At 42.0% G+C, this 26,030-nt stretch overlaps 1 protein-coding gene across 12 annotated transcripts in view; it reads left to right on the forward strand.

The window, feature by feature from the left end:
- Positions 1-26,030, forward strand: part of ANKRD6 (ankyrin repeat domain 6) — a 68,838-nt gene that overhangs the window by 25,831 nt on the left and 16,977 nt on the right. For 4 of the 12 annotated variants that reach the window (XM_081856956.1, XM_081856964.1, XM_081856961.1 and 1 more), the window contains exons 2-5: positions 9,225-9,489; positions 19,182-19,304; positions 21,255-21,506; positions 24,416-24,514. In XM_081856956.1, the coding sequence (XP_081713082.1) occupies positions 9,370-9,489; positions 19,182-19,304; positions 21,255-21,506; positions 24,416-24,514 (594 nt within the window). In that variant the 5' untranslated portion in view covers positions 9,225-9,369. Of the gene's footprint in view, positions 1-8,782; positions 9,095-9,224; positions 9,490-19,181; positions 19,305-21,165; positions 21,507-24,415; positions 24,515-26,030 lie in introns of those variants that run through there. The other 8 variants (XM_081856960.1, XM_081856963.1, XM_081856966.1 and 5 more) reach the window with 8 other exon arrangements.

Here is a 26,030-nt window from a genome sequence, read left to right on the forward strand (position 1 = left end):
AAACAGAATACGATTTAAATACACAAACATACAATCAATTTCAATAATTTTAGACTGCAATTGTATATGTATATACCTTGGAGTCAGCCTGATTTTATACAGTCTTGAGTTAACATGTAGACTTCCACTGTTAGAAGTGCATAATATTCAAATAAACTATTTCAAAAGTGGGCAGTCTTTACTATGGACCAGGATACATGCCAGTAAGTTGCTGTTCTATATATTTTAAGAAAGCTGGGAAACAGTGCTAACTGGGTGCATTTAGTAAGCCAACGGAATTGATTCATAATTTGTTCAAACCATTGTGTGATTGCAATTAAAATGCTATCTCTGTCTTAAAAAAACAACCCTTCCATGTTGTATTTTTGGAAGAGAGACCACAGCATCATGAATGCACATTTGCTTTCTGTAGTTACCATTTGTTAATTGTATTTGCGCAATTACTAATCTAGGTACTGTTTATACATTAATGCCACTTAAAACTTTGCAGTGGAGATTACGCAGTGTGGTGCAAAGGTCTTCAGGAAAAAAAATATTGTGTGAGGATGGGTACATATCAGATATCATTGTATTTTAAAAGCCTAGTAGGCCTGCAGGCCATGTCAATGGTGCACATTGTTATTGGCAAAAGGCATGAATTACAGATCTCCACAGCAAAGGCAGAAACGGTGAACTTGCTTGAGTTGACAAAGACAAGTTTCTTCAGCTTGTATTGACCCTTTCTTTCCCTGGGGAAAAAAAACAATCTGTGCACCCCCCTCTTATGCTAAGTAGTCTGCCAGTAGGGTTGGCAGGGATCCAGTGCCAATGTCTGACTGGTGTCAAGCACCTGCTTAAGTTCGTTTCCTCATTTGCGTAGAAGCGGGGAAATCACCCTAATAAGCAGGGATGCATATATTAAGAAACGAGAACACAGAAAGACTGGAAGGGTCAGAACAAAAAATAAACTGTCAGGGAACCCTGGGCTTTCAGGGGGGTTGTTAGGCCCTATCTTGTCTGTGTCTGCCCTAAAATCCTATTCATGAGCAGCCATCCATTCAAAATGTGAATATGAAACTAGAAATTCAGAACTCCATCCACCAGAAACTGAGGGTGATTCAGGAATATGGCTTTGCTTCAGCTGCCATGAAAATAGAAGTTATATTGTGCAGGCACTTTTCATCCTTGCCCTGATTGTTAACTAATATATTGAGACGAAAGGTAATGTGCTGTAAGGGTGTGGGAAAAAGGCAGAGGGATTTCTTAATCTGGTTGATGTAGGAAGTGGGTGTCTATAAGGCTTGTTGGAAGCCAAGCATCTAAACCAGGCTTCCTCAACCTTGGACCTCCAGCTGTTTTTGGCCTACATGAACTCCCATGATCCCTAGCTAGCAGGACCAGTGGTCAGGGATGATGGGAATTGTAGTCTCAAAACATCTGGAGGGCTGAGGAAGCCTGTTCTAAACAATAAAGAGCAGGTTACTGACTGACAAAGTTGTCATATTTAGGGAATTTATGACTTCATCTTTTATGGGCTACCTGGGCTGAAAGGGGTCAACTGCAGCCTTCCCAGGAAAAAAAACAACCAACCTGGAATTAACCCCACAAGAAAGACACTGACTTTATCCATTCAACATGGTAAGCCAAACTATTATTGGTACCATGCAAATGTGCAGGCTCCCTGAAAGGAGCTTGCTTTCTCTCTGGTCCTTTGGGCTGCTGCAACACCCTTGAACTAAGCCAAGGTTTGGCTTAGCGTGTAATCAAAACACTGGCCCATGGCTAAGCTCTCTCTTGGCTAATTTATGAGCTACAGTGAAGAACAAACCATAGCTATAGCTCATGGTTAGAGAAGAGAAAGCACGAGCCCAGTTTGGATGGTATCCTAATCCACACCTTAGCATGGCATTGTAGTCTGTTAATTATTTATTTCATAAAATCTATTTACTGCTAGATTGTAGAAAAAACCCCTTAAAATTATTGATTATGATTTGGTGTTTAATAAGTTGAGGAGGAGTTGAGGAGAAGGGAGGAGCGAGAGAAAAGAGGCAGAAAGGAAAACATGCTGAAAATGTGACTGGAATAAGCACTATCTCCTTCAGCATTACAGTCATACCTCATGTTATGTTTGCTTCAGGTTGAGCGTTTTCAGGTTGCGTCCCATGGTGAACCGGAAGTACGGGAAAGGGTTACTTCTGGCTTTCGCCGCTCACACATGTGCAGGCGTGCAAAATGACATCATGCGCATGCGCAGAAGTGGCGAATTGTGACCCGTGCACGCACAGACGTGGTTTGTGTTCTGCTCATGTTGCGAATGGGCCTCTGGAACGGATCCCGTTCGCAACCAGAGATACCAGTGTATTTGAGTCCTTTCCTTTTGGACAAAGGAGCAAATATAAAACAAGGCATGAGAGTAAAAAGACCTAGAAGCTCCTCTGTGGGAAACCCACACGTTTGTATGGTCCTAGCAAGTCATAATTTGGGTTGTTGGGTTGTTGTGCGAACAAGTAGTCTGTGTTTTGTGGCAGCTACAACCCTCCCTGAACTGTGAGCCAGCTACAGGATAAAAAGGAGAATCATTCTCATGCAAAAGAAGAAGTGCCATTAGCAGAAAGACTGTTGACTTGTGTTGGGAAAGCAAACAGATGCAAAACCATACTTTGAAATTTCCTTTTCCATAAATGAATCATGGCATTATGTTTCTAAGAGTTCTGCCCAGGAATGCAAATTGATTACTAGAGAGACACTGCTCTCCTGTTCCTTTTTCTAACCCTGCTGGAATTCATTCTCTTATGTGCTGCTGGAAGGAACAGAGCCCATGTCCTCTTTTCCTTTGGGTCACCCTAGCAAGGAAAGTCCATCAGTTATGCAGATGCTGTAGCAGGTGGTGTCACGTCCCTTGGTCTGAAAAAAGTTGAGATCCCCACCCTCTGTTCCTGCTTCTGTCTTTGACATGTGTGATCCTTTGGATCCTAGTCTATAAAGTGTAGTTTTCCTTTGTGTATAATAAAGATGTGCTTTTTAAAAATCTGTTTCGAAAATAATGAATTATTTAACAACTGCTGGAGATTAAATGAACTATTTGAGTGTGTTGTGTTTCTATTTTTAAAGAAGCAGAATTCAATTACTCCACTGGTCAGCTGATCTTGTATAGCGCGTCATGACGTTCTGTTAGAAACAGAGTGTCCTGTTTCAAATGCAACCCTTTCCAGGCTGGCTGGGAAATTGAAAAATTAGGCCACAAATAGAAAGTTATAAAATGTATTTATGATTTTCTTGGCAGCACTGCTTGCCTTAGACCTTAATGATTGATTTTCGCATAACGTTAAGAGCAAAATTCATTAAAAGCACAACTAAGACCATGTCCTTAATGTTCTCAGTTTTTGTATATATTGACCTTGCATAATTTTCGTGAGTGAAGTGGCATTTATCAGATGTGACCAAGTACTGTTTACTGTAAAATAGGTGTGGGGGACATTTTTTCAGCTGGAGGATTCCATTTCCTCATGGGCAACCTTCAGAGGTAGGTGGGGTGCACACAAGTGGTGGGTAGGGTCTAAGGCAAAAACTGAGTGGAACCAGAGGCAAAAGTGTGCAGAGCAATGGATTTCATTCTTTTGTACATTCTAGCCATGTAAAAGTCGGGAGTTTCTGCACACACCCACAACTGCTCACCCTCTGTTCAGGCAAAGAAAAAGTCCGAGGACAGATTCCAGCCAGATAAAAGCAGCCAGGAAGAGTATGGGACATGGGCATTGTGGGGTGTGGCTTGGGGCCCAGGAACTGGCTAGATGGCTGTATTTGACCCTCAAGCCAGAGGCTGACCTTGATATAAGAGGCACACATCACCTTGGTCCTGAAAGACCTCCAACCTAGCCCCTTCTTTATTAGGTTCATCCTGCCCGGTTCTCCCTGCAGCAGTCCAGGAATTGTGAAGGAACAGAATCCCATGATTAATCTACTCCATCTTTAACATGGTAGAGCGGACTCAACATATTTAAACATAACATAAAGTGAAGATTCAACATTTCTTCCATTTCTGCAACTGATATTGCACATCATAGTTAACCAAAACTGCTTTCCTCTTTCCCACACTGGCACATTTTCATGGTTAACGTTCATGAAGTGTGAATATTGCCAACCAATATTTGGCATTCCTAGTTCGTTCCTCCAATCCTATAAAGGCTCTTGTAACTCAGCCAAGCTTATGTACCCCAACATGTTTTCCCGCCTTGTTCAGATATTTACCCAACGTCAGCCTATGCTGAACTTATGTCGAGTCTTAAGTAAAGAACATGGTTGGCTCCAGATATGATGGCAAGATTAGACATTGGCTGGGAACACGAGCCTGGCATTCATGCTTTCTACAGAACGTACAAACAGGTCGGAAGCAGCAAGAGAGGCTAAATAAACTAAGAGTGAGTTGATTTTGTCCTTAGGCTGTCAATTTCACAAGTATCATTTCTGTCTACTTTTAAATATAAATTCAAAATCAGGGAAACACAGGGGGAATCTTACTGAAAAGAAAAAGCAACATGCAAAATGAAAATTGCCTAGTATGGGGTCACTTTTTTGTATGGGCAGTGGCAGCAGGGAGAAAGCACAGTACAAGGGCAAGCGAGAGCTGAAAAGAAGTGTCATGGCCGGGAGATCTGTGGCGTGATCTCCCAGAGTCTTTTTTTAATAATCAAAAGCAGCTACATGGTCCTCCAAATTGGATTGGGGCCAGTCTTTTTCTGGGATGGGAGGTTTTAGTTGACTTTCCCCATCACACCAATTTCATGACTTTAAACTTAATGAATTGCTATTATTCGGGGGGGGGGGAGACAGCTGCAATGTGGGTATTGGGTACCATTGCTCTGCCCACTCTCGGCAGCTAATATAAACTGTGGGAAAGAGTTTAACCTTTCATTCCCCGGAGCCTTGCCCCTAGTGCATTCTGGAAGACAAAGAAAAATACATTGTGAGATCTTGTTGCAGATTTCTTTGCATCACATGTAGCTTGGTCCAGTTTGGCCAGCATGCAGAATAACAACATGACATAAGTGTGGGTGCACAAGGTTTAACTATCCATCTCCATACATTTTTGTAGCTTGTTTTGTTTTAGAAGGGGCGTTTATGATTCCTCAATGCAGCAGAGCTTCATCCATGATTTCCCCAATTCCCATGTGTATTCAGTCTAGTCGGCACATACAATCTCTCCTTAAATAAAGTTCAACTTGGAACTGTCTCATGGTATACATTCAGTGTTGAAAAGGACTAAAACCTGGACATTTCTAACCTTATCTCAAAGCCACCCATCCTTGTTGCTTTGAGATGCCTTTTTCCCTCCTGTTAACTGTCGATGCAGCAGTGAATGAGTCATTGAGGGATATTCTTGGATTCCATTATCTGGAAGCTGATTACATCATTGCCTCATTGCTGTGGGTCTGAAATACTAATTCTTTTTGTCAGTCAAACTATCCCTTTTGCTTTCTCTCATATCTTCTCATAAGCAGCATTAGGAAGAGTGATTTTCATTGCTAAATCTGTGTCCTCCTAGCTGGCAGATTCTCTTTTCTGCAGGGTGGGGTGAAGATGGGCTTTCTTTCTTTTTTTGCCACAGATTTTAGCTTGTTATTTCAAGAGCATTTGTGCATTAAGGAACTTGGAATTTGAACACACACATGGTGTTAAGATCTTCTCATGTCATTTCATATTGATAAAGGTGGGAGTATGGAAATAATAATAATAATAATAATAATAATAATAATAATAATAATACCACGCTTTAGCAAGAGACCACAGGGTGATTTACAACACAAAACAGAAAATACGTACTATAATAATACTATTGTTTATAGGGGGGAGGTTGTTGGGGTTTTTGTTGTTGCTGTTACTGATATTAATTTTGTGTTACATTATTTTTGGATCTTATGATTAATGCTGAAACTTCAATTTGATTGTGATCTTTTTTGATGTGTTCTATTTATTGTTTAAGACTACTTTTGTAATTATGTAAATATTTTCATGTTGTAAGCCCCCTTGAGCCTGGTTTTAAGGCAACATACAATGATAATGGTAATGATGAAAGGCTGTAGATGGAATTAACAGCTGAAAGCTGAAGGCCTGGTTGAAGAGGAATGCTTTTGCCTGGTGCCTGAAGAGAAGGAAGGAAGGTGTCAGGCGAGCCTCCCTGGGGAGAGCATTCCACAAATAGGGAGCCACCACAGAAAAGACCTGTTCTTGTGTTGCCACCTTCCAGACCTCTCATGGAAGGGGCACACAAATAAGATGATTGCAGGGTTCTGGCTGGTTCATGCTGGAAGAGGCGGTCCTATAGGTATTGTAGTCCTGAGCCACATAAGGCTTTATAGGCCAAATCAGCACTTTGAATTGGGGCTGGAAACCAATTGGCAGCAAAGCTTTATTATTGCTTTACTGCAGCACTAAGCACCTGTTCCCATTTGAGACTAAATTAGCATCAACGGATGTTAACCAGAGGTTTCAGCATGACTCTTGAGAGGCATTATGATGGCCTCCCTGCTAAAGCAATGACTTCTAGCTAGATGATTTGGAAACTCAGACATAGGAAAAGGGTAAAGACTTCCGGTTCAAGAGTGAGTGGTTTATCCTTTTGTGATCCATACACTTATTTGTATTTATTTGAAAGATTAAAGTTTGTTTCTTACCAAGCTATAGGTTAGACAAGAAGCTGAGGACACCTCCCACCCCACCCCAAATCCTGGGAACTAGTTTAGCCCTTAAAGGTAAAGGTACCCCTGCCCGTACAGGCCAGTCGTGTCTGACTCTAGGGTTGTGCATCCATCTCACTTAAGAGGCCGGGAGCCAGCGCTGTCCGGAGACACTTCCGGGTCACGTGGCCAGTGTGACGAAGCTGCTCTGGCGAGCCTGCACCAGCGCAGCACACGGAAATGCCGTTTACCTTCCCGCTATAAAGCGGTACCTATTTATCTACTTGCACTTAAGGGTGCTTTCGAACTGCTAGGTGGGCAGGAGCTGGGACCGAACGATGGGAGCTCACCCCGCCGCGGGGATTCGAACCGCCGACCATGCGATCGGCAAGTCCTAGGCGCTGAGGTTTTACCCACAGCGCCACCCGCGTCCCTTAGCCCTTACAGAGCTGCAATTCCTAGCGCCCTTCATGATCAACAGTTCTTGGGATGGATGTGCTTTAAATGTGCTTTAAATGTGCTGTAGTGTGGATGGAGCCTGAGACCATACAGGATCAACTTTTTCCTTGCTGTTTCCTGGCATAGTCTCTCTCTTCCTCTTTTCCTTTTAGTTTCCTTTTTTTGGGGGGGGTAGCAGGTAGCAGAATTCATCTTACTTGAGAGAGATAGAGGCAAGTCTGCTGTTTTGTCATAACAGAAAGGCTAGATGCAAGTAAGACAAGGTCCCCCTCCCCTCATTACATCATTTGCTGTTGCAATGGCTGTGGTGGACAGCCATCCAAATACTGAGAGACCTCAAACAGTTTTTAAAGAGATGCTGTTCTGCCGAGTTAGTATAATCCACAATAAGCAAGATTGAAAGGATGGTAAAGGATCCAGTCAGCAAAAGAGAAGACAGGACCTCTAAATCACTGTATGGAATGAAAAAGATTCTAGTGATGCCTCAATGAAAATTATTAGTACAATAATCTGGGGTGAGTTGCCGAAGAGTATAAAATCAGGCTTTGAGACATTAGCCATTACAGTAGTAAAGTGGGAATACTGAGATAATTCTGTTAATTAATTAGCTTCTACCTCTCTACAAGTCTTGGGGAGTGTTGCTAGAGAGTTTTTCATGTGTTAAATGTGCGATGAAGGTTTAATTATATATGTTTACAAGACATATTATAGTATATAAATGTCCCGCCTCACTTGTTCCAAGGGATATTTATGATATTTAAGTACCAATGGTCCCCTCTCCTGGTCCGCCGCCTCTGCCACACACTCTTCAGAGCCCTATCAGTCCCTGACACTGCCTTAAACTGAATCAGACCGTTGTTTCTTTTAGCTGAGTTTTGTCTGCATTTACTGGCAGCAGTTCTCCAGGGTTCAGGCAGGAGACAGATGCCAGGGATTTGAACCCAGGACCTTCTGCACGAAAAGCAGATGCTCTACCCCTGAGCTGTGGCATTTCTTTCATAAAGCTTCTTTGTGTTTCCCATGGCAAAATGAGCAACCCATTTTGTCAAGTGTTGTGTGGACAGAAAAGAAAAGTGTACCAATCTCTTCATTATTTTATCTGCCCTGATAATTAAAACATAGTTACCGGTATATCTGTAAATAAATTTAGGACAAAAAACAACAACCAACCACCTCCCTCTCACATGTTTTTAGATATGTTGTTATGTTTTTAGAGTGGCTGGGGAAACCCAACCAGATGGACAGGGTATAAGTGATAGAATTATTCAACTATCTGACTTTTAGAAGACATCTGAAGGCAGCCCTATTTAGGGAAGTTTTTAAGGAATGATGTTTTTATTATGTTTTTGGAGATGTTGTTAAGCCGCCCAGAGTGGCTGGGGAAACCCAGCCAGATGGGTGGGGTGTAAATAATTAAAGTATTGTTATTATCACAGCAAAATAGCCATAAAACCTGCATATTATTGGGGATACTTTTGCTCTTTGGGTGCCGTTCCCAAAGAATAATCTCTGGCAACAGATCCTGAGAGTGCAGTGCTGATTGAGATCACGAGCGAGTCAGTTTTACGATATTCTTAACAATCACGAGACTCCTGCTGGAAGACATTTAGACATAGATAATGGATTGATACCTACACACGCCGGAGGTTGTACTCTGTGAAAGTGAGTACACCAGTAAGGGAGGAGGTGCCGTGTTGCTGTCCATTAATGGAAAGGCTGTGGAGGGAAAGCAGGCTTACAAATGAACATCCTGGAGCGACAAGAGAAGGCAGGATGGTTACCGAGCAGCGCATCCTCTCCCCTCAGGTTTCATGCATTCGCTGCGGTGTGGAGTTAGAAATATAGTGCCATTTACGCACTGTAACTACTGATATTCCTGTTAAACAAATGGACGGCAGAAGGATGTTCCGAAAGTATATCTTTCTCCAATCCTCTGTGTTGCATGTAGGAATCCAACCATTCTAGCTTTTTCAGTCTTCCAGGTATTGTTTGCCACTCCTCCTGCTGCTTTTCAAATAATTTTTAAAGGAGTAATTGCTGCTGTTTTGTTTTCCATGATGTGATTGAGAGTATGTTTTGTGTCTCTTCCCCTCTCCCTCCCCCTTTACACAGATGCAGAAGATGGCATAGCAACGGATCCAATCTTCCACCAAACTGGGGTCCCTCTGTGCACTGCAGTTGGACTGATGTGAAGCTTTTGTTTTGGGCTGGAGGAGCTTGCCCACAGCTTGTCCTGAAATCCTTTCTCTCCTAATTCATGAGCCAGCAGGATGTGGTCGCCGTGCTTTCAGAACGCCTTCTCATAGCTGCATACAAAGGGCAACTGGATAATGTTGTGCAGCTTATCAACAAGGGTGCCAAGGTAGCCGTTACCAAGGTAACAAGAGAAAAACTCCTTACAAATTCATGGAGAACTAACCTCACTCCCAAACCATTCATTCTTTCTGATAAATGTTCTTTTGGCTTTGAAAATCTAATTGTTCGAGGAAGTGGTGCGGACAAAAGTATTTGATTTCCCCACCCCCACCCCAACTTGGGCCAGTTGCATTTAAATGAGACACCATTTAGATGTGAAATAATTTTCCTTCTTTTTCTGCTGTTCTTCCTTCTCCAAGGGAAAGAAGCCTAGAGCATCATAAATGTGCAGAGTTGAACAGTGAATCCACTTCTATATTTTCCTCAAAAGTGCACATTGCATTTTGCAGTTGCAAAATTATTGGTTTTAGGGGGAGGGAAATCAAAATGAAGTTATCTTGGGCTGCCTGGAAAAAACAGCACCACCTCTGCTTTAAAAGGGAGGAGAGCATCCTGTTTGTCTTGGGGAATGTTACTCCAGCTGTAAATAATATATTTTAGGGAAGAGGACTATGAGTAAAATTTTCATCCCCTAATGGCTGGGAACATAGTAAATGCTTCTAGTATACTGTGTAATCCTACTGATTTTTCAGAATTAAGGTTTGGAAGGGGTGGGTGATATACAGGGTTTGAAAACTTTGATCTAGCATTTTTGAATCCAGCTTCCAAATTTCACCAAAATCTTGTTCGAAACAAAAGTGTTTTCCAACCATATATGTTTACAAATGGTAAAATGACAAAAATATACATTTCTTCACATGGAAGGAGGGTAGGAGTCTTTGTATTTTATGTTGTCCTAGCCTGGAGCCAAGAAGTTGGGAATAGGGTGCTTCTCCTGTGTTGCTTTTATTCCATTCTTCCAGAGGCCAGCGGTTTAAACGCATGCTGCTGTTCAACATGAGTGGAATGAAAGTTGCAGGTCTTTAATGGTAGGTGTGGCCACAAGGACTCTTCCCCCAGAGAGTGGTCATTTGGGTCAAGGATGGCACCAGAGATACTTGAAGGGGGTGGTGGTGACCAGGAGGTGGAGGTGGCCTTTCTCAGGTGCCTCCCATATACTAAAAATGTATATGGGGCAGCCAATTTGCACAACATTCCAGGCTTCTTGGCAACTGGCCTCACCTCTCTCACCCCTCACCTCACTTTCCTAACACATAGGTAGGATGGAGATTTGTTTCACCTGGGAAGCACCAAGAACTTCAATATGTCTTCTAGTCCTAACATGGAGCTAAGATTCCAGTTGCTCTCCTAGGGAGGAATGTACTTCTCCAGGAATTACTGGATTTCAGTCTGTGCTACCACCCTATAGACAGTGTGTATTCCTGAACCCTGGAAAAGGTTGTGGGGATGGACCCCCCAGGTTGCTGACAGTCTGTTCACCAGTCTGTGACTTGAAGGTGCCCCAAACAGCTGAGCATCATTCTGGTGGAATAGAGGGCTATTCATCTGGAACTACTAGCCTATCAAATATAAGTAGCTGGGCAGTGAGTCCTTAGAAGAATGGACCGTGCACCTGCCAGTTCCACATAAATAGCAAGGAAGACAAGTGCACTTGTCAAATCTTGGAGGAGGCCTCTGCACTCCTAGAATGGTTGGAGTTTTGTGCAATTCCCGGTGAGAGTTGATTGTGATGGTTCTTGCGGGCACAAGACAAATTGAACAGAAAAAATGTCATGAGCATGCAGAAAGAACCTCATGGGTGAGACTGAAGCATGCATTTAGTTTTCCCATTGAAATAGATGGGATATTGTAATTCTTAACTTTGAGTGAGTTATGCCTTAAATTTTAGACTTGCTTCAGAGGTGACATAATTTTAGAAAGCTTTGAGCTATAAATTTGGTAGCTACATAGGTGTAGTGCAGCCATTCTCCCAATTCCCATTTGGGACAGGGTTTCACCTATCTTTATAGGAATGCCCAAAGGAAAATTACAGACACATATTCTACTGTAGATGCAGCTGCACTTGCTTATAGCAGGAATATACATTACCTTAGTATTGGAATGTGAGGTCCCACTCCTGCAATAGTTCTGCACTTCTAAACAGGGAGAATATCAATGCGGTGTGGAAGAATCTCTTTCAGTGGAATCGGGTTAGGATAAATATAAAGCGCTGTGTGCAAGCCCTAAAAATCTGTGCTAGGCACAAGTGTAGCTCGGTTCAGTTCTAATGTCTTTCCCTAACTGAACCACTCTTTTATATTCATTCATTTGGGTAGGAGCTCAGGCCCTTTGCAGTAAGCCTAAGCTTGCTTCCCCAGTAGTATTTCCTTCTTCAGTTCCAAGGCGGCTCCTTTCACCCTATTCTTCCAGAACATTGGAAGCATCGTCTGACATGTTATCTTGGAAGCTTGCAGGTGAAAAAAATGTTTTGAGATTATTTCACTGACAGGCTGCTAATGTTCATTTTCAACCCACACTAATTTTAAGGGCTGGAGACAGCTCAGAGTTCAGAAATGACAGGGTCCAATCTTAATGGGTAAGATAAATCCTGTAAAAGAAATGTCTCCCATCTGAAGCAATGAATAGGTTTACAATGTATTGCAGTGCCTGAAAGTGCCAATTTTTTGTGCCACTGGTAGCTCAGTGCAGAAAGGTAGAGGGGAAGAGTGGGTACATGGGAGGGACTCTGAGGGTGGAGTCATCAAATGCACCTCTGTCCCCCTCTTCACTTTGAGCCCTCACACATTATTTCTGACCATCCGTAGAGGGTGAATGTTCATGAGGGCATATGACTTCCAATATTTGAACAGATTTTAGAATAAACTCCTTATCTTCTTGTTTTAAAAAAAGCACACTGGCTAAAGATAATGAAAATAAACGCCTGAGGAAACACTGGAACAGTTATGGAGGTATTCAAATCATTCTGAATTCAGGCTAGTACACACAGAACTCTTTAAACAGAAAGGAAGAAAACAGTGTTTTTGAATTCTTGTTTACTTGAAGCAGCAACACATGAATTAACGTGGTCTTTCACGGTCTAATAATATAGTTGTCTCAGCTTGCTGGAATTGAAAGAGGTTCCTGTTTTCCTTTTTCTTGACTGAAGGCCAATATATCTGGACAAGTTCTGTTTAATAAAAAGACAACTCAAGTATACAAAGTCCAGTAACAATTTTTTTAAAAAATGCCTGCAAGTTCAGACATATACCTAAACATGCTCTTAACACTGTCGTTGTTGGAACTATTCCTGAATTAGGGCCAGTCTACACATTGCAGTGGTCATATAGTGTCTGCTTACTAGCCTTCTCGTGGTGGCTATTCCATGTACAGTGGTACCTTGGGTTACATACGCTTCAGGTTATATACGCTTCAGGTTACAGACTCTGCTAACCCAGAAATAGTGCTTCAGGTTAAGAACTTTGCTTCAGGATGAGAACAGAAATCGTGCTCCGGCAGCGCGGCATTAGCTAAAGTGGTGCTTCAGGTTAAGAACAGTTTCAGGTTAAGTACGGACCTCCGGAACGAATTAAGTACCGTATTTTTTGCTCTATAAGACTCACTTTTTCCCTCCTAAAAAGTAAGGGGAAATGTGTGTGCGTCTTATGGAGCGAATGCAGGCTGCACAGCTATCCCAGAAGCCAGAAAAGCAAGAGGGATTGCTGCTTTCACTGCACAGCGATCCCCCTTGCTGCTCTGGCTTCTGAGATTCAGAATATTTTTTTTCTTGTTTTCCTCCTCCAAAAACTAGGTGCGTCTTGTGGTCTGGTGCGTCTTATAGAGCGAAAAATACGGTACTTAACCCGAGGTACCACTGTATTACTGTAACACAGAGATGGGCTCAGCATGTGCTGCAGAGCTTTCCAAACTGTGTGTCGGGCAAAGGCTCCCTGCACTCCTCCCGGGGCTGGAAAGGGGTTAGTTTAACCTCCAGTTTGCTAGCAAAACTGAATTCCTGTGTCATGAAATGATGCATGTCTAAAAAGTGGGTCACCAACATGAAAAGTTTGGAAAGCTGTGATGTACTGTATTAGAAAACATTCCTTATTTCTTCAGCACTGGTTGATACACGCTGCTACCTCATCGCATAGGTTGTTTCCGTGCCAATGTTTAGGGGCAATTGTTTGGGTGGAGATGCTCCATGTCTTGAAGGAATAGGACATGTTTATAGAGGCAGAGGTAGAAATAACTGAACTGAAAGAGAAACACCGAACTGACCTCTGTATCTCAGAAGCTCTCTGTAATGCATCCTTAATGGGCCACCAAGCACCCCCACCATGTTCTTTAAGACACAAGGAGGAAATGTTTTCCACAAATGTGTTAAGTGATATGCATGTTTCGGCAAAGTGTTGGCTGGCGATTGGAAGTGTGTGCTTTGGCAGGGGCGTAGAGGAGAAGTAAATGCCATGGAAAAGAAGTTTAAAAAGGACATGCAGAAGGGGTGTTGTTGCATATATCAAATCAACTGTGTAAAAATGTATGGGGGGGGGTTTCCACCTTATTGAAAAATTACCATCCCAATATGTGGAAATTTACCCGGAGGCAAAGGATCTTCAGTCTCATAAGACACAACACCAAGTAAGCAAAACCAAAATCATACAGCATTCCTAGAATATGTATGAACTTGCTTGGCCTTAGACCTTTCAAGGAAGTAAATCCAATTATTCCAGTTATGTAGATTATTCTTTTGTCTTTCTTTTGTTTCTACCTGTTAAGTCCACCACTTTCGTTCCATCTGCCTGCTATAAACAATTTTCTTTTTCTTAAAGTGTTTCTGTCACCTAGATAAGACCTCTCTATCTGGTCCCTTGGCTAGTGGCAGAGTATAAATCTCTTTCTAGGCCCTACAGGCAGACAACACCATGTTTTTTACTTCCTTTTCTCCAACAGCCCCACCTCCTTATTACAGATTGCCACTTCACACCCAGCCACCCTGCAAACTTCAGAATTCACATTTCCGCTATCCATTTGGAAGGGTTTTTTTAAAAAACATTTTTTTGAAAAGTACCTTCTGTCACAGGTCTTTCTTCCCTAAAAATCCTAAGGGCTCATCCACACTTCCTGCTTGTCCTGTGCTTAGAACCCATGGGTCTGAGCGATTTTCTGCTTGTCCTGCTGCTTTCCCCTGGGGAAACTCTCTCTTTGCCACTGAATTGGAGCAAAGTGGAAAATGCAATTGACATTTGCTCTGATTCAGTGGTAAAGAGTGGGATTTCCCAGGGGAAAGCTGTGGGACAAGTGGAAAGCAGGATCGAGCCCTAACATTTTCAATTTTCAGATTGTGCTTGTGAAAATTCCATGTCAGACAGGCATATCTGTGATGCCACATCAGAATCCAGCAAAACAGAGTTTTGTTAGTTGGGTTGGAAGTAAGCTTCGAAGTATAAACCATGTTCACTTGCCATGTGCTGACTTGTTGCCAAATGTTAGCGCTGTGCCAGCTCTGGTAACATATGCCTCCCACAATCAAGTGTGGAAGCACTATTGGGGAATTACTATTACTGACTATGATGTACTCTGGCATGTCAAGTTCATATGGTCATAGAAAACCCTGCTGCATCCACTGTTTGTGGACCCACACCATATGAAGGAAGGGTTGCCACATGTCCTCTTTTTCCAGGACATGTTCTCTTTTTCATGGGTATGTAAAATGAGAGTCGTCATAACAATCCATAGTTAAAAGTAGAAGTCAGCAAATGTGTCTGTCAGGGAACTGCCATCAGTGCCGGAGGGAGAGAGCAAAAGCCAGAGGGATTCCAGAGAGCGTCCAGGGATTGGGAGAAGCAGCCCGTCTTCTGGGGAAGAGAATCAGCGTAGCACCAGTGGAGAAGGGGGGCAGATGAGGGAAGTGGCAAGGCGGTCCCATGACTCCTTGCCTGGGACCAGCGGGGAGAGTAGGGGTCCTCCATTGCCTACGCCCTCCTTGCGCAGAAGGCTTTCGCGCAGAGAGAGTAGGAGGAGACTAGGCATCAAAGAGCTTCTTTGCTGGAAGAAGTTTAAGAAACGCCCACTGACGGATTCTGCCAGCGATTGAGTCAGCCACGGGTGAGTGGCTGTCCGGACAGAAAAGGTTCACTTTGGCAACCCAGCCAGGTGTTTGCACCCAGCCGGGGAGATAGGCACCAGCTTACGCACGAGCAACCCCTAGAACCATTACAGTGTCCCTCTTTTTTTGCCCTAATAGGGTGAAACACTGCCAACACTGACTACAGGGCTAAACTTGTTTAAATTCATATTTATCATCTATGTTTTGCATCTCTGAATCATTTATCAATTCAGGTTCGGGGGGGGGGTGAAATTGTCAAGAGATTCTTTGAACCATCTTACTACGTAGTCAGCTGAAAGTAGTGTCAAGTTCTGGATGATATTCTCCAGGGAAGAATAAAAGGAAATGTACTCCTAAGGTTTCAACCAGCTGTTGACTTTATATGACAGCCTTTGAAAAGGTCCTGTTTGAATCAGATCAGACTTGTATATGTGGCTATCAAAGCTACAGCTTTCTGTTTGTGGAATTTAAGAACTTAATAGATTCTCACATTGCCTGAGACTTTTTGAAATGAGGGGTGGGATGAGTTGTGCTGCAGACACCAAGTAAATCAGTGTGAGTTATAATAAAAAGAAACCAAAATGCACAGGAATAAAGCTATTTGAAAGCATATTGGAAGAATGTTCTGTTTTATAGGGCAGGAGTCATGTAGGCCATGTAATTAAATGAAATAGTCCAAATATAGAAGATACAGTGGGATTAAAATGGCATTCTGTTACAGACTTGATCAAATGCCTTCCAAAAGAAATGTTTAGCTAGGTAAGAGAGGTTGCCATTAAAAAGACCCACCTTGGTATCCTTACAAGACCAAGTCATCTGAAACAGAGTCCTGGAGGAAGAAGACTCCCATTGGACAAGGCATTCTTTTGACTAAATGACACACTTGCATTTTTCAAGAGCATCTTGTTACTCTTTAATTCCAGGACTCCTTCCATTACTGTCTGATAGGGGAAGAGTGGATGGATAAATAGATTGTGGTGATTTGTTAATTCCAAGCATTGGTTCCATTCACCGTCTTCTGACAGAGTTGAGGATTCTGGACATCTGTTTTGCTCATAGGTGCGTCTTCATATGATTATCTCTAGAATGGCAATCAAACCTTAGGACTGATTTGTTTTGCTCCCCCCCCCCCTTAAATATATCTCAAAGCTGCAGTTAGATCAGCCACGGACAGTAAAAAACAGACAAGCAGAGAACAAGAACAAAACCCTGCTGTGGGCTGACCACAATTATGATCTCACTATGCTGGCAATCTTTATACCAATATGGTATTATGTAATGTAACAATCCTATGCACTCCCAGCAGCAAAGTAAAAAGCAAAACAGTGCTTGTAGAGGCAAGAGATAACATAGTACACAGCCACTCCCACAAGTATTCTTGGCAACTCCGCCAACACCTGCCAACATGATGTTATGCCCCCATAATATTCATGCAAGGTGTCAATCATCAGTGGTGATGGTGGCAACATCACGATGCTGTCAAAAGTCCCAGCCCATGATGTAGCTCCATGCCATGTATCTTCCTATGGGATCTGTGTAACTTTGCTGTGGGGCTGATGTATATGCTGTTGAGCTGGTTGGAATTCTGTTGTCCAAGGTGGTTGTGTTACGGTGGCCATGTGTCCTACAGAGGACCACTCTCTCTTAAAGAGTAATCCACCCAAGTGTGGTTTCAAGTTAAGGAACTATAAGAAGAGAGAGCAGGGTTAAAGTTGCAACTAGGCAGCAGATTAAGGAGATACACAGATCCCCCCTGGCTAGCTTCTTCCCCACTATGGTGACATTTATTATCTTTCTAGTGATTCTTTCGAAGTGTTCATCTACGTGCATATATATGCAAGCATATGCACCATTTATGCAAAGATATGTCCTCTCTTTTTTGGTGTGGTGTTTTCTTTTTTGGCAATGCAGAACTGGCAACCCAAAGTGGTGGAGGCAGAAAAGGAGGCACTGATGGGCAGACCAGTGGTTTTAATTAGCTTTTTCTCTTTTTCTGGTGTAATGCTATCTCCTTGTTGATAGAGGGACATATCCCCTATCCCCCCAAAAAAGTATAATTTTTCGGACTTTGAGCAGTAATTCAGTGAAACTTAATTGGAGTTCAGGCGATATTATTTGATTGTCACTTCTGTGGATGTTTAGTTCCGTTTGGTTAGTTCCACTAGCTAGTCTGCTGATTAGTATATCCCTAATTACAAGAAACATCTAACTTTGCAATTAGTTCATGATCCCAAATTGTTCGTCATGTGGTGCCCCAATTATGGAATTGTTTCCACAGAGAGGTCCATCTCATGCCTGTTTTGTTCCATTTTTGGTGCAATGCAGACCTTTTTTATTTTCCCAGCCTTTCCTGGCTTAATTTAGTTCTGTTGATAGTTTTTTTTTTAAAAGGTCTTCCTGCCTTTTGTTTATGCTTTTATGATTGCTTGGTGGGCTATTTGTTTTATTTAAATAAAAAGTGTGTATCTTGATAGCTGCACTTTCTGTTTCTACACACATTCTTTTCTGAAAACAACAGATAACACAGGGGTGGGGGTGGGCTTCTGGTTTCTATATATATTTGGCTGGCCACTGTGAGAACAGAATGCTGGACTGGATGGATCTTTGGCCTGATCCAGCAGGACTCATCCTATATTCTTACAGTCAAACCTCAGTTTCCAAATGTCTTGGCTGCCGAAGACTTCGGAAGCCGAATGCCAAAAACACGGAAGTGAATGCTTCCATTTTTGAATGCGCCTCGGAAGTCAAATGGCTTCCAATGTGCATTTTTCATTTCTTTCCATTGAACTTGCTGACAACCCTTTGATTCTCAGTTTTCGAGCGTTTTGGAAGTCAAATGGACCTCTAGAACAGATTTCGTTTGAAAACAGAGGTTCCACTGTATGAAATTGATGATTTTATGTCATTTCAATGTTCACAGAGCTTTCTGTTCACTATGAATGATTTCTGTGCTCACTCCAAAGGATAATGATAAAGTCAATAAAATAATATGGGCAAAATTAATCAATTTTAAAAGTTGCAGTTTATCTGGGTGTAAGTCCCATTGAACTCTGTGGAATTTACTTCAGAGTAGACATGCTTCAGATTGCACTTCAAGTTCTTTTGCTTTCTGTTGTACAGTTAAGCACCTGCTTAAATCCCTTCCATTGAAATAAATGGACTTCACATTGCTTAATGTGCCAGTGTAGTGTAGTGGTTAAGAGCGGTAGTCTCGTAATCTGGTGAACCGGGTTTGTGTCCCCGCTCCTCCACATGCAGCTGCTGGGTGACCTTGGGCTAGTCACACTTCTCTGAAGTCTCTCAGCCCCACTCACCTCACAGAGTGTTTGTTGTGGGGGAGGAAGGGAAAGGAGGTTGTTAGCTGCTTTGAGACTCCTTTGGGTAGTGATAAAGCGGGATATCAAATCCAAACGCTGCTTCTTCTTCTTCTTCTTAATATTGGTTGGTTTCTTCCATATATGCCAGCATTTATGGTTGCTTGCTTCTAGAGTGAGTTGGTTTGCTGGCCTAAAATGGAATTCTAGTGGGAAATGAAAGTGTGGGTGAAACAATGGAAATTAGGAGCATCTGATACTCCTAGAGAGAAGTGCAGGTTCATGACTATGAAGAGAGGCCATACATTTGTAAGTACATATAGTTGGTAGTGTTGCAATATTCATTTACTAGGAATGTCTCTGGTATAAGGTTGCTAACATGCTGTGTACCAGCAGCTGGCTTTGATTTTTTTTCAGCAATTGCTACCTTCTGCTTTACAGCATGGGAGGACACCTCTCCATCTTGCGGCTTATAAGGGTCATCTCCGCGTTGCCCAGATTTTGCTCAAAGCAGGCTGTGATGTGGATCTTCAGGATGATGTGAGTAGTTCTAACCGTTCTTACACCAGCGAAAGCCCTTCTGTCTCTGGGTTAGCAGTCCAAAGAACACTGCAACAAGTTGTCTCCTTTTAGAGACTGATTCTGTTTCAAAACAGATGTTTGCTTTGTTTACTAAGGGTACTTCCAGATGGCAGCTTAATATTGCAAATGGTTCATAGGAAACAGGCTTTTCCTCTACGTTGGATTTTACACAGAAAGTGTACATCTGAATTATTATTATTATTATTATTATTATTATTATTATTATTTTGTGGGGAGGTTGGCATTTTGATGCTGACAAAGTTGTATGGATACTACAAACAACAACAGAACCCTGCATGCAGGAGAAGCATTAATTCCACAATAAACCCCTATCTGGAAGGACCCTAATTTTAAAGCTTTATAGGACAGCATGTAACTGGGGTGGTCAAAGACAGTGGTCCTGTAGATGGGTGCCTTGGGGCATATTTTCAAAATCTGCAAGGATCGTTTTGCCAGATACCTTTCAAATTTTAAGCATAAATAAAGAGTGGATGTTGCCTTTTAGAGAAGTAAAAGGTTTTTCAATATGGTGTTGGACAGACACCAAGTGTTTTTAGATTTCACAGGCCTTTCCTTCCTCCAGGAAGCTCAGAGCTAAGCTGTGCTGAATGTTCACACCTGCAAACATTCCATGTGAAATTAGTGCTTTGAGGGAGCTAAATTCCCACCCCTGAACCTCACTAATCTTTTTCACTGCTGTTCTTTTTGGTTCCACTTTTCTTAGAGCTGGAAACTCACCACCACCCACCATCACATCATTCATGCCATTCAGAGGTGTGAAACCCATGGGAAGAATGCTTGCATTTATAATGCTCAGGGCATTTCTGAGCAGAACCAAAATGCTTTATGGCATGGAAATCACTCTATTTTTGTACTCCTAGTGGATGGTTCTTTGCCATTCATTGAACTAATATATTGTGATCAGCCTTAACATTAAAAAACAAACGTTGAAAGAAGCCTTTATTTTCATATTTTTGGCAAAATTTGACTCTCATAAAATCTGTGCAGCATGAATGTTGTGCTCAAAAAACCTTTTACTAGCTGGGGTGAAAGTGATTTTATTATTGAAAGTCACATTATGTACAAGTTATACAGAGCGGGTATATTCATTTGATGAAGTAATCATATTCTCTCTTCCTGTAGCTTTCCTCCAGCTAGTAGATAGCATAGATGAAATCCAATTGTTGTATCCAACTAGGTTGTATTCAGAGCTTGACTTAAGTTCATTGAGTTTTTGAGTGGATCTGCTCTGGGTATGGCTCTTGTTGGATTTCACTCAAGGTCACTGTGGATTTTTTTTTATCCATTTACATCCCACCTGAGATATTTGTACCTCTTTTATTGATTGAATGCATTTATATTCCACCTTTCCTTCAAGGAGTTCAAGGTGGTGTACAAGATTTTCCCTCCCCAAGTTTATTATCACAACAATCCTGTGAAGCAGTAATTGGCCCAAGATCACTCATTAAGCTTCATGGCTGACTGAGGATTTGAAGCTGGGTTTCCTCAGTCCTGGTAGCAACACTCCAGCTACTAGACAACAGTGGTTGTTGTACACCAGAAAGAACTTGCAAATGTGGACTTGGAAACATAGTTCTGCAGCCTCCTGGATTGCAAATATTCTCAACTTTCAAAAGACTGTCCTTTATCCTGTTTTTTTCCAGTGAACTGTGAAAGTCAATAACTATATTGTTTTTATATCCTATGTAGTAAATACATAATTGCCCAATTAATTTTCCATCTGCCAAATGTTGCATAACATAAAGAAACTCTTAAAAATGTTGTGGAGGATTTAAAATGCTGACTTCATGTTCTACAGATGTTGATCGTTAACATATTGTAAAAGACCTTATCATTAGTTGAAGAATGACCTCCAGTGGCCTTGAATGGGATTATTATGAATTTCAGCCTGTGGAGACCAGCTCTGTAGAGTATGAAACCCCAAGAAGTAACTCTTTCCTTCTCCCTGCTAATCCTGCAAGCCCTTATTGGAATCCTGATGCCATCTCTGATTGGTCAATGAGTGTTCATACAGCACATACCTCAGAAATAGTCAAGGGAAAAGTGGCCCTGGTTAAAGAAGTCAAGGAAGAAAAAGATAAGAAAAAACAGAGGAGAAAGGCTAGAAAAGATCCTAGAAGATTGCAAAGAGAGAAGGAGGTTAGAACCGTTAACTTCAGCTTCTCTGCGACACAGTTGCATGTACCATTTGGATTGGCCATCTGGCATGTCAGAGCTACTTTAAAAGTGCATGGTTGCATGTCTGGCTTTTTAAAAAATATGCTTTGCCAAAAGGTTACCTACCTGTGTCCTTTTCACACAAGAGTCCCACTAATTGTTTTGTGGTTACCATATTTAAAGGAAATGCTTCCTGGGAATTGTTGGCATTGCCAAAATCTAAAGCAGAGGTGGAGATCTTGTGGCTCTTCAGGTGTTATTGAGCTCGCATCTTCCATCGACCCCCAGCTAGCCTGGCCGGTGATCATGGATGATGGAAGTTGTGGTCCAGCAACCCCTTGTTCAATGCATTCCCTATTCCTGATCTGTTGTACAGTTCTGGACTCATAAAAGTCACTGGCCAGCTATGAATGACCTTGCACTTAAGAAATAGTTTCTGCATGAAAATAATGGAGGGTAGACGGGTATACTGTGCCTCAAAGGTGGCTCTTATTGGCTAGTTTTGGCTAGTTGGACATTTATATTTTGGTGGTGCATACAGCAATTAACACTGCACAATTTCCTCTTCATTTGTCCACCTTCATCCTCCATAGCACATGATGTAGTCGGGACTAGGGGAGGAAAGGAGCTCTAATTATTTCCCATGATATTTTGAGAACACTGTCGCACTCTTTTGTGTTGAGTGAAAATACCCACTTCACTCCTAGTCATTCTTATGTGCTATCCTGTGTGGATATATACAGATGTAGCTGATTTATGTGCAACAGAACACATGACTTTGATAGCCAAAGCAAACTGGCCTGGACACTATTTATAAAACATTTTTCCACCTTGACGTTGGTTGTCTTTCAATTACTCTTTGTTATTGCACTGGAAATACATCTTTCTGTTTGTGACTTCAGATTTCTTTTAATTGGAGGGAAATGGTTCCCAGAGCATATGTTGTCTTCCTCAAATGCCAGTATGTTTAATAAGTCCTTTAATGAACTACATTAGTTTTTCTTGTTGCTGTCACTCTGATCTAATTAAAATAATTGTTACAATAAAAATCTATCAAGCGGGTGAGCAAGTGGGTCTTTTGTTATGAAACAAAAACAATCATCAGCCTAATCCATTCTATCTGCAACAGCTGGCTCTTGAGCAGTGCCATTTAGAAGGCTTTGGGTTTGAGCTGCCGGGAATCATAGTAGCTCATTTCAGTCCCATCCCAGTGAAAAATGTAGCTTGATTTTATGATCTTTTATAATTTGGCCTCTATTATTTTTTTTTGAACATTTGAGTAACATTTGAAATAGTAAGAAAATAGTATTTGAAAGAAAATAGTATCTGAACATGCCACTAAGAGAACTCTGTGTTCCTTGAAATGTTTGTACAAATAAAATGGTCTCCTGCTGCTATCTGAAGATATTTTCTGTACTTTCCCCAATAGCTTCACAATGGGTCAAATTGCAAACTGTCACATAACCACTTTGCTGCAGGCCAGGCATTGCGTGGAGCCACTCAACTTACATTCCAACTTCTTTATTTAGACTGAAAACAGACATAGCTTCTAGGAAAAGTGGATGCGGTTTGAACATGCGTTGACCCAGTTTGCACGTCACAGTAACCCTAATGGTGTACCATGAAAAGCTTTTCCTGTCCTGCTCATCTCCCTACTAATGGTGGGGTGAAACAACCAACAGCCCTGGTTTAGTGTTAATGTCTGATCCATGGGATGTGGTTTGTTTCGCTTCAGCAAACCAGTTAGGAATCCCAAGGGCAAATATTAGTGACAGATTTTATGGTTTGTTGCAAATGAAACAAACCATCACCCCTAGTTCTGATGTAACACTCAGCCAAGGATCATGGCCTGTTTCTTCCTCTTCATTAAATATAAGCCCCAGTAGTGGCCAGCAGGTGTGTGATGCTGCTGGTTACCAAGAGGGAGGGCAAGGCAGTGGGGAAACTGCCATGTTGTGGGTGCAGTGTGGGGAGCTGTGATGTTGCACCTTCACTGTGCCAAGCTCCCTGCTGCCTCTCCCTTTCTCCTCTCAGTAACCAGCCGTGGCACATGGTGTTGGTAAGCCAGGAGAGCAACACAGCCCCACTGGCTGCATAAGGCTTAAAAAAACCCCCACCACACATCCAAATAGTTGGTTGACCAGTCAAACATGCGGCCTTTGTAACTGTATACTTCATTGGGCTATCTAGATATCAATGGATATTGCAAACGTCAGTCAAATTGCCTGTCAGTTTGCTGAACTTTGCCTGATTTTGTTCCATCTGAAAAAACTAGATGATTGAGGAACACTCAGAGCTACTTGAGTGACTCTGAGTCAGTTAATCTGCTGATCTGGTGATACATAGTGCTAGGTAGAAGTTTGCTAGGGAAGACATATGGTGAGGCCCATGATTTGTAAACAGTGTGTGTTGGAGTGGGGTATGACTTTCAGAATTGTAAGCTACCAGCAGTTAATGGTTACGACATGTAATGCTTCTACAAGGAAAACGATGGGGGGTGGGCGGAGCATGATAACCTCTGTGGTTCACCACATACAGTTGCCAGCGCATTAGTTTTCATGCTTCAAAACTTCACATGTGACAACAGCCTACACTCAAGTTTCATGTTGTTCTTCTTTTTCTAAATGGGAATTCTTTCTGTGTAGGAAAAGTATAACACGTGAAGTGACCTAATTGCTTAGGTTATCTGCTAATAGCTAGACCAGTATAATGTTGCACAATTTGGAAACCAGAGTGTGGCTTGCTCTTAAACTCATACAGTATTTCAGTAGCACTGTGTATGTTGCTGCTTATGGGGATGGGATGTTTTGATGCGGCTAATTGATATGCATGTATGTTGATGTAGATTTGAAATAAAATGTGTGTTAGTAAATAATGGGTGCTCTTTGCAGGGTGACCAGACAGCTTTGCATCGAGCTACCGTTGTGGGGAACACAGATGTAATAGCAGCTCTCATCCACGAAGGCTGCGCTTTGGACAGACAAGACAAGGTTATTGCCAGTTTTGTGTTTATTCTCTTTCTGTGTTAGGTTGTCGTCTCTGGAGGAAGCTCTCTCCAACTTGTTTGTGTCATTTGCTGTAGAGGAAATAAATATAATGCAGAATAACACAACACAACTACAAGGTCTTGGAAATACACGTCTGTATTGGTAAACTTCATTTTTTATAAGTAAATATCAATCATAGCTATATACAAAACGACACAGCACATGGCAACATACATGCACAGCAGCATCACTGGAAATACAATACTTACACAAACTTCCTTAATCTTTGTACTAGTTACTAATGTTTCCTTTTTTGTTGTATTCAAGTGGCAGTGGGCTACAGATCCACATAAACTCAAAGCATATGTCTTCCCCTAAAGAATACTGGGAACTGTAGTTTGTTAGTGTTGCAAATAAAAATATGCCCTTTTCCCTTATGGGGTATCTAAGAGCCCATATAGAGTCCTTACATAGGTTCCCTATTGGTAGGAGAAAATAACAGAGGCCAACCAGAGAATATTGAGAAGCAAAGCAGCTAGTAAGCTTGATCTTTATTGATCTGTTGCAACAGGGTGCTCCCCTCACACGCAGGAGAGGAAGAGGACCCACAAAAATGCTGTGCAAGGGCTTATAAAGACTTTTGAAATTCCCATCCTGTAGATCAAGACCACCCCCAGAAACATTATGCATACATCACAGAAGGGGTGTAACCTAAGACCACCCCTCAGATACATCCCACCTACATCACAGAAATTTAAATGTTGTTTTTCTCTTGTCCTTGTTTATCTCCTGTCTGGCAGGTTACTTGATTGGATTTCCTTGGTAGCCTGGCCATTCTTTTGTAATGATAATAACCCTTATTCAAACACAGACATTAAGACAGGATTTGTGAAGGAAAAGACAATGGGGAGGTTTTTCCACTTTGACCATGCAGAGAAACATTTGCTCAGTTTAGGAATCAAAAAATGGCTTCAGGTCAGTCTACCTGTGCTTGATCTATGTACATGCAGTTATGAACATTACCATATATCTAGACCCCCAAATTCCTATCACATTAGGAACCACAGCTCTGTGAGGGGGAAGCACCAGCCAAGTGCTTTAAATTTGCATTGGGTGTGCTTTACATGTATGGTGGGTGTCTGCAGTGTCCAACTGGATTATTTCCCTTCAAGTAGTAGGATGCTCTGAGCTGATTACCACATTGTTTTGAGGAAACCCACCCAGGGCTGCTACCTTTGCCGGAAACCACAGGAGGGGAGAGTGCTCTTGTGCTCAAATCCTGCTTCCTGGTTTCTCACACGCAACTGTTTTGCCGCTGTGAGAACAAGGTGCTGGACGAGATGGACCATTGGCTTGATCCAGCAAGCTCTTCCTCTGTTCTTAAGTTCTTAGATGTAACTGCTAGGGATGAACCTTAGCCCTAGGCCCCCTGCTTTACACATCTTTTTTCTGCTTAGCTTAACCATGGTTAAAGGCTGCATTGGGGATGTTTATCATAGTAAATGCTAACCAAGGATTG

Source organism: Podarcis erhardii (assembly GCF_964252035.2).
Source record: "Podarcis erhardii genome assembly, chromosome: 3".
Classification (NCBI taxonomy): Eukaryota; Metazoa; Chordata; class Lepidosauria; order Squamata; family Lacertidae; genus Podarcis; species Podarcis erhardii.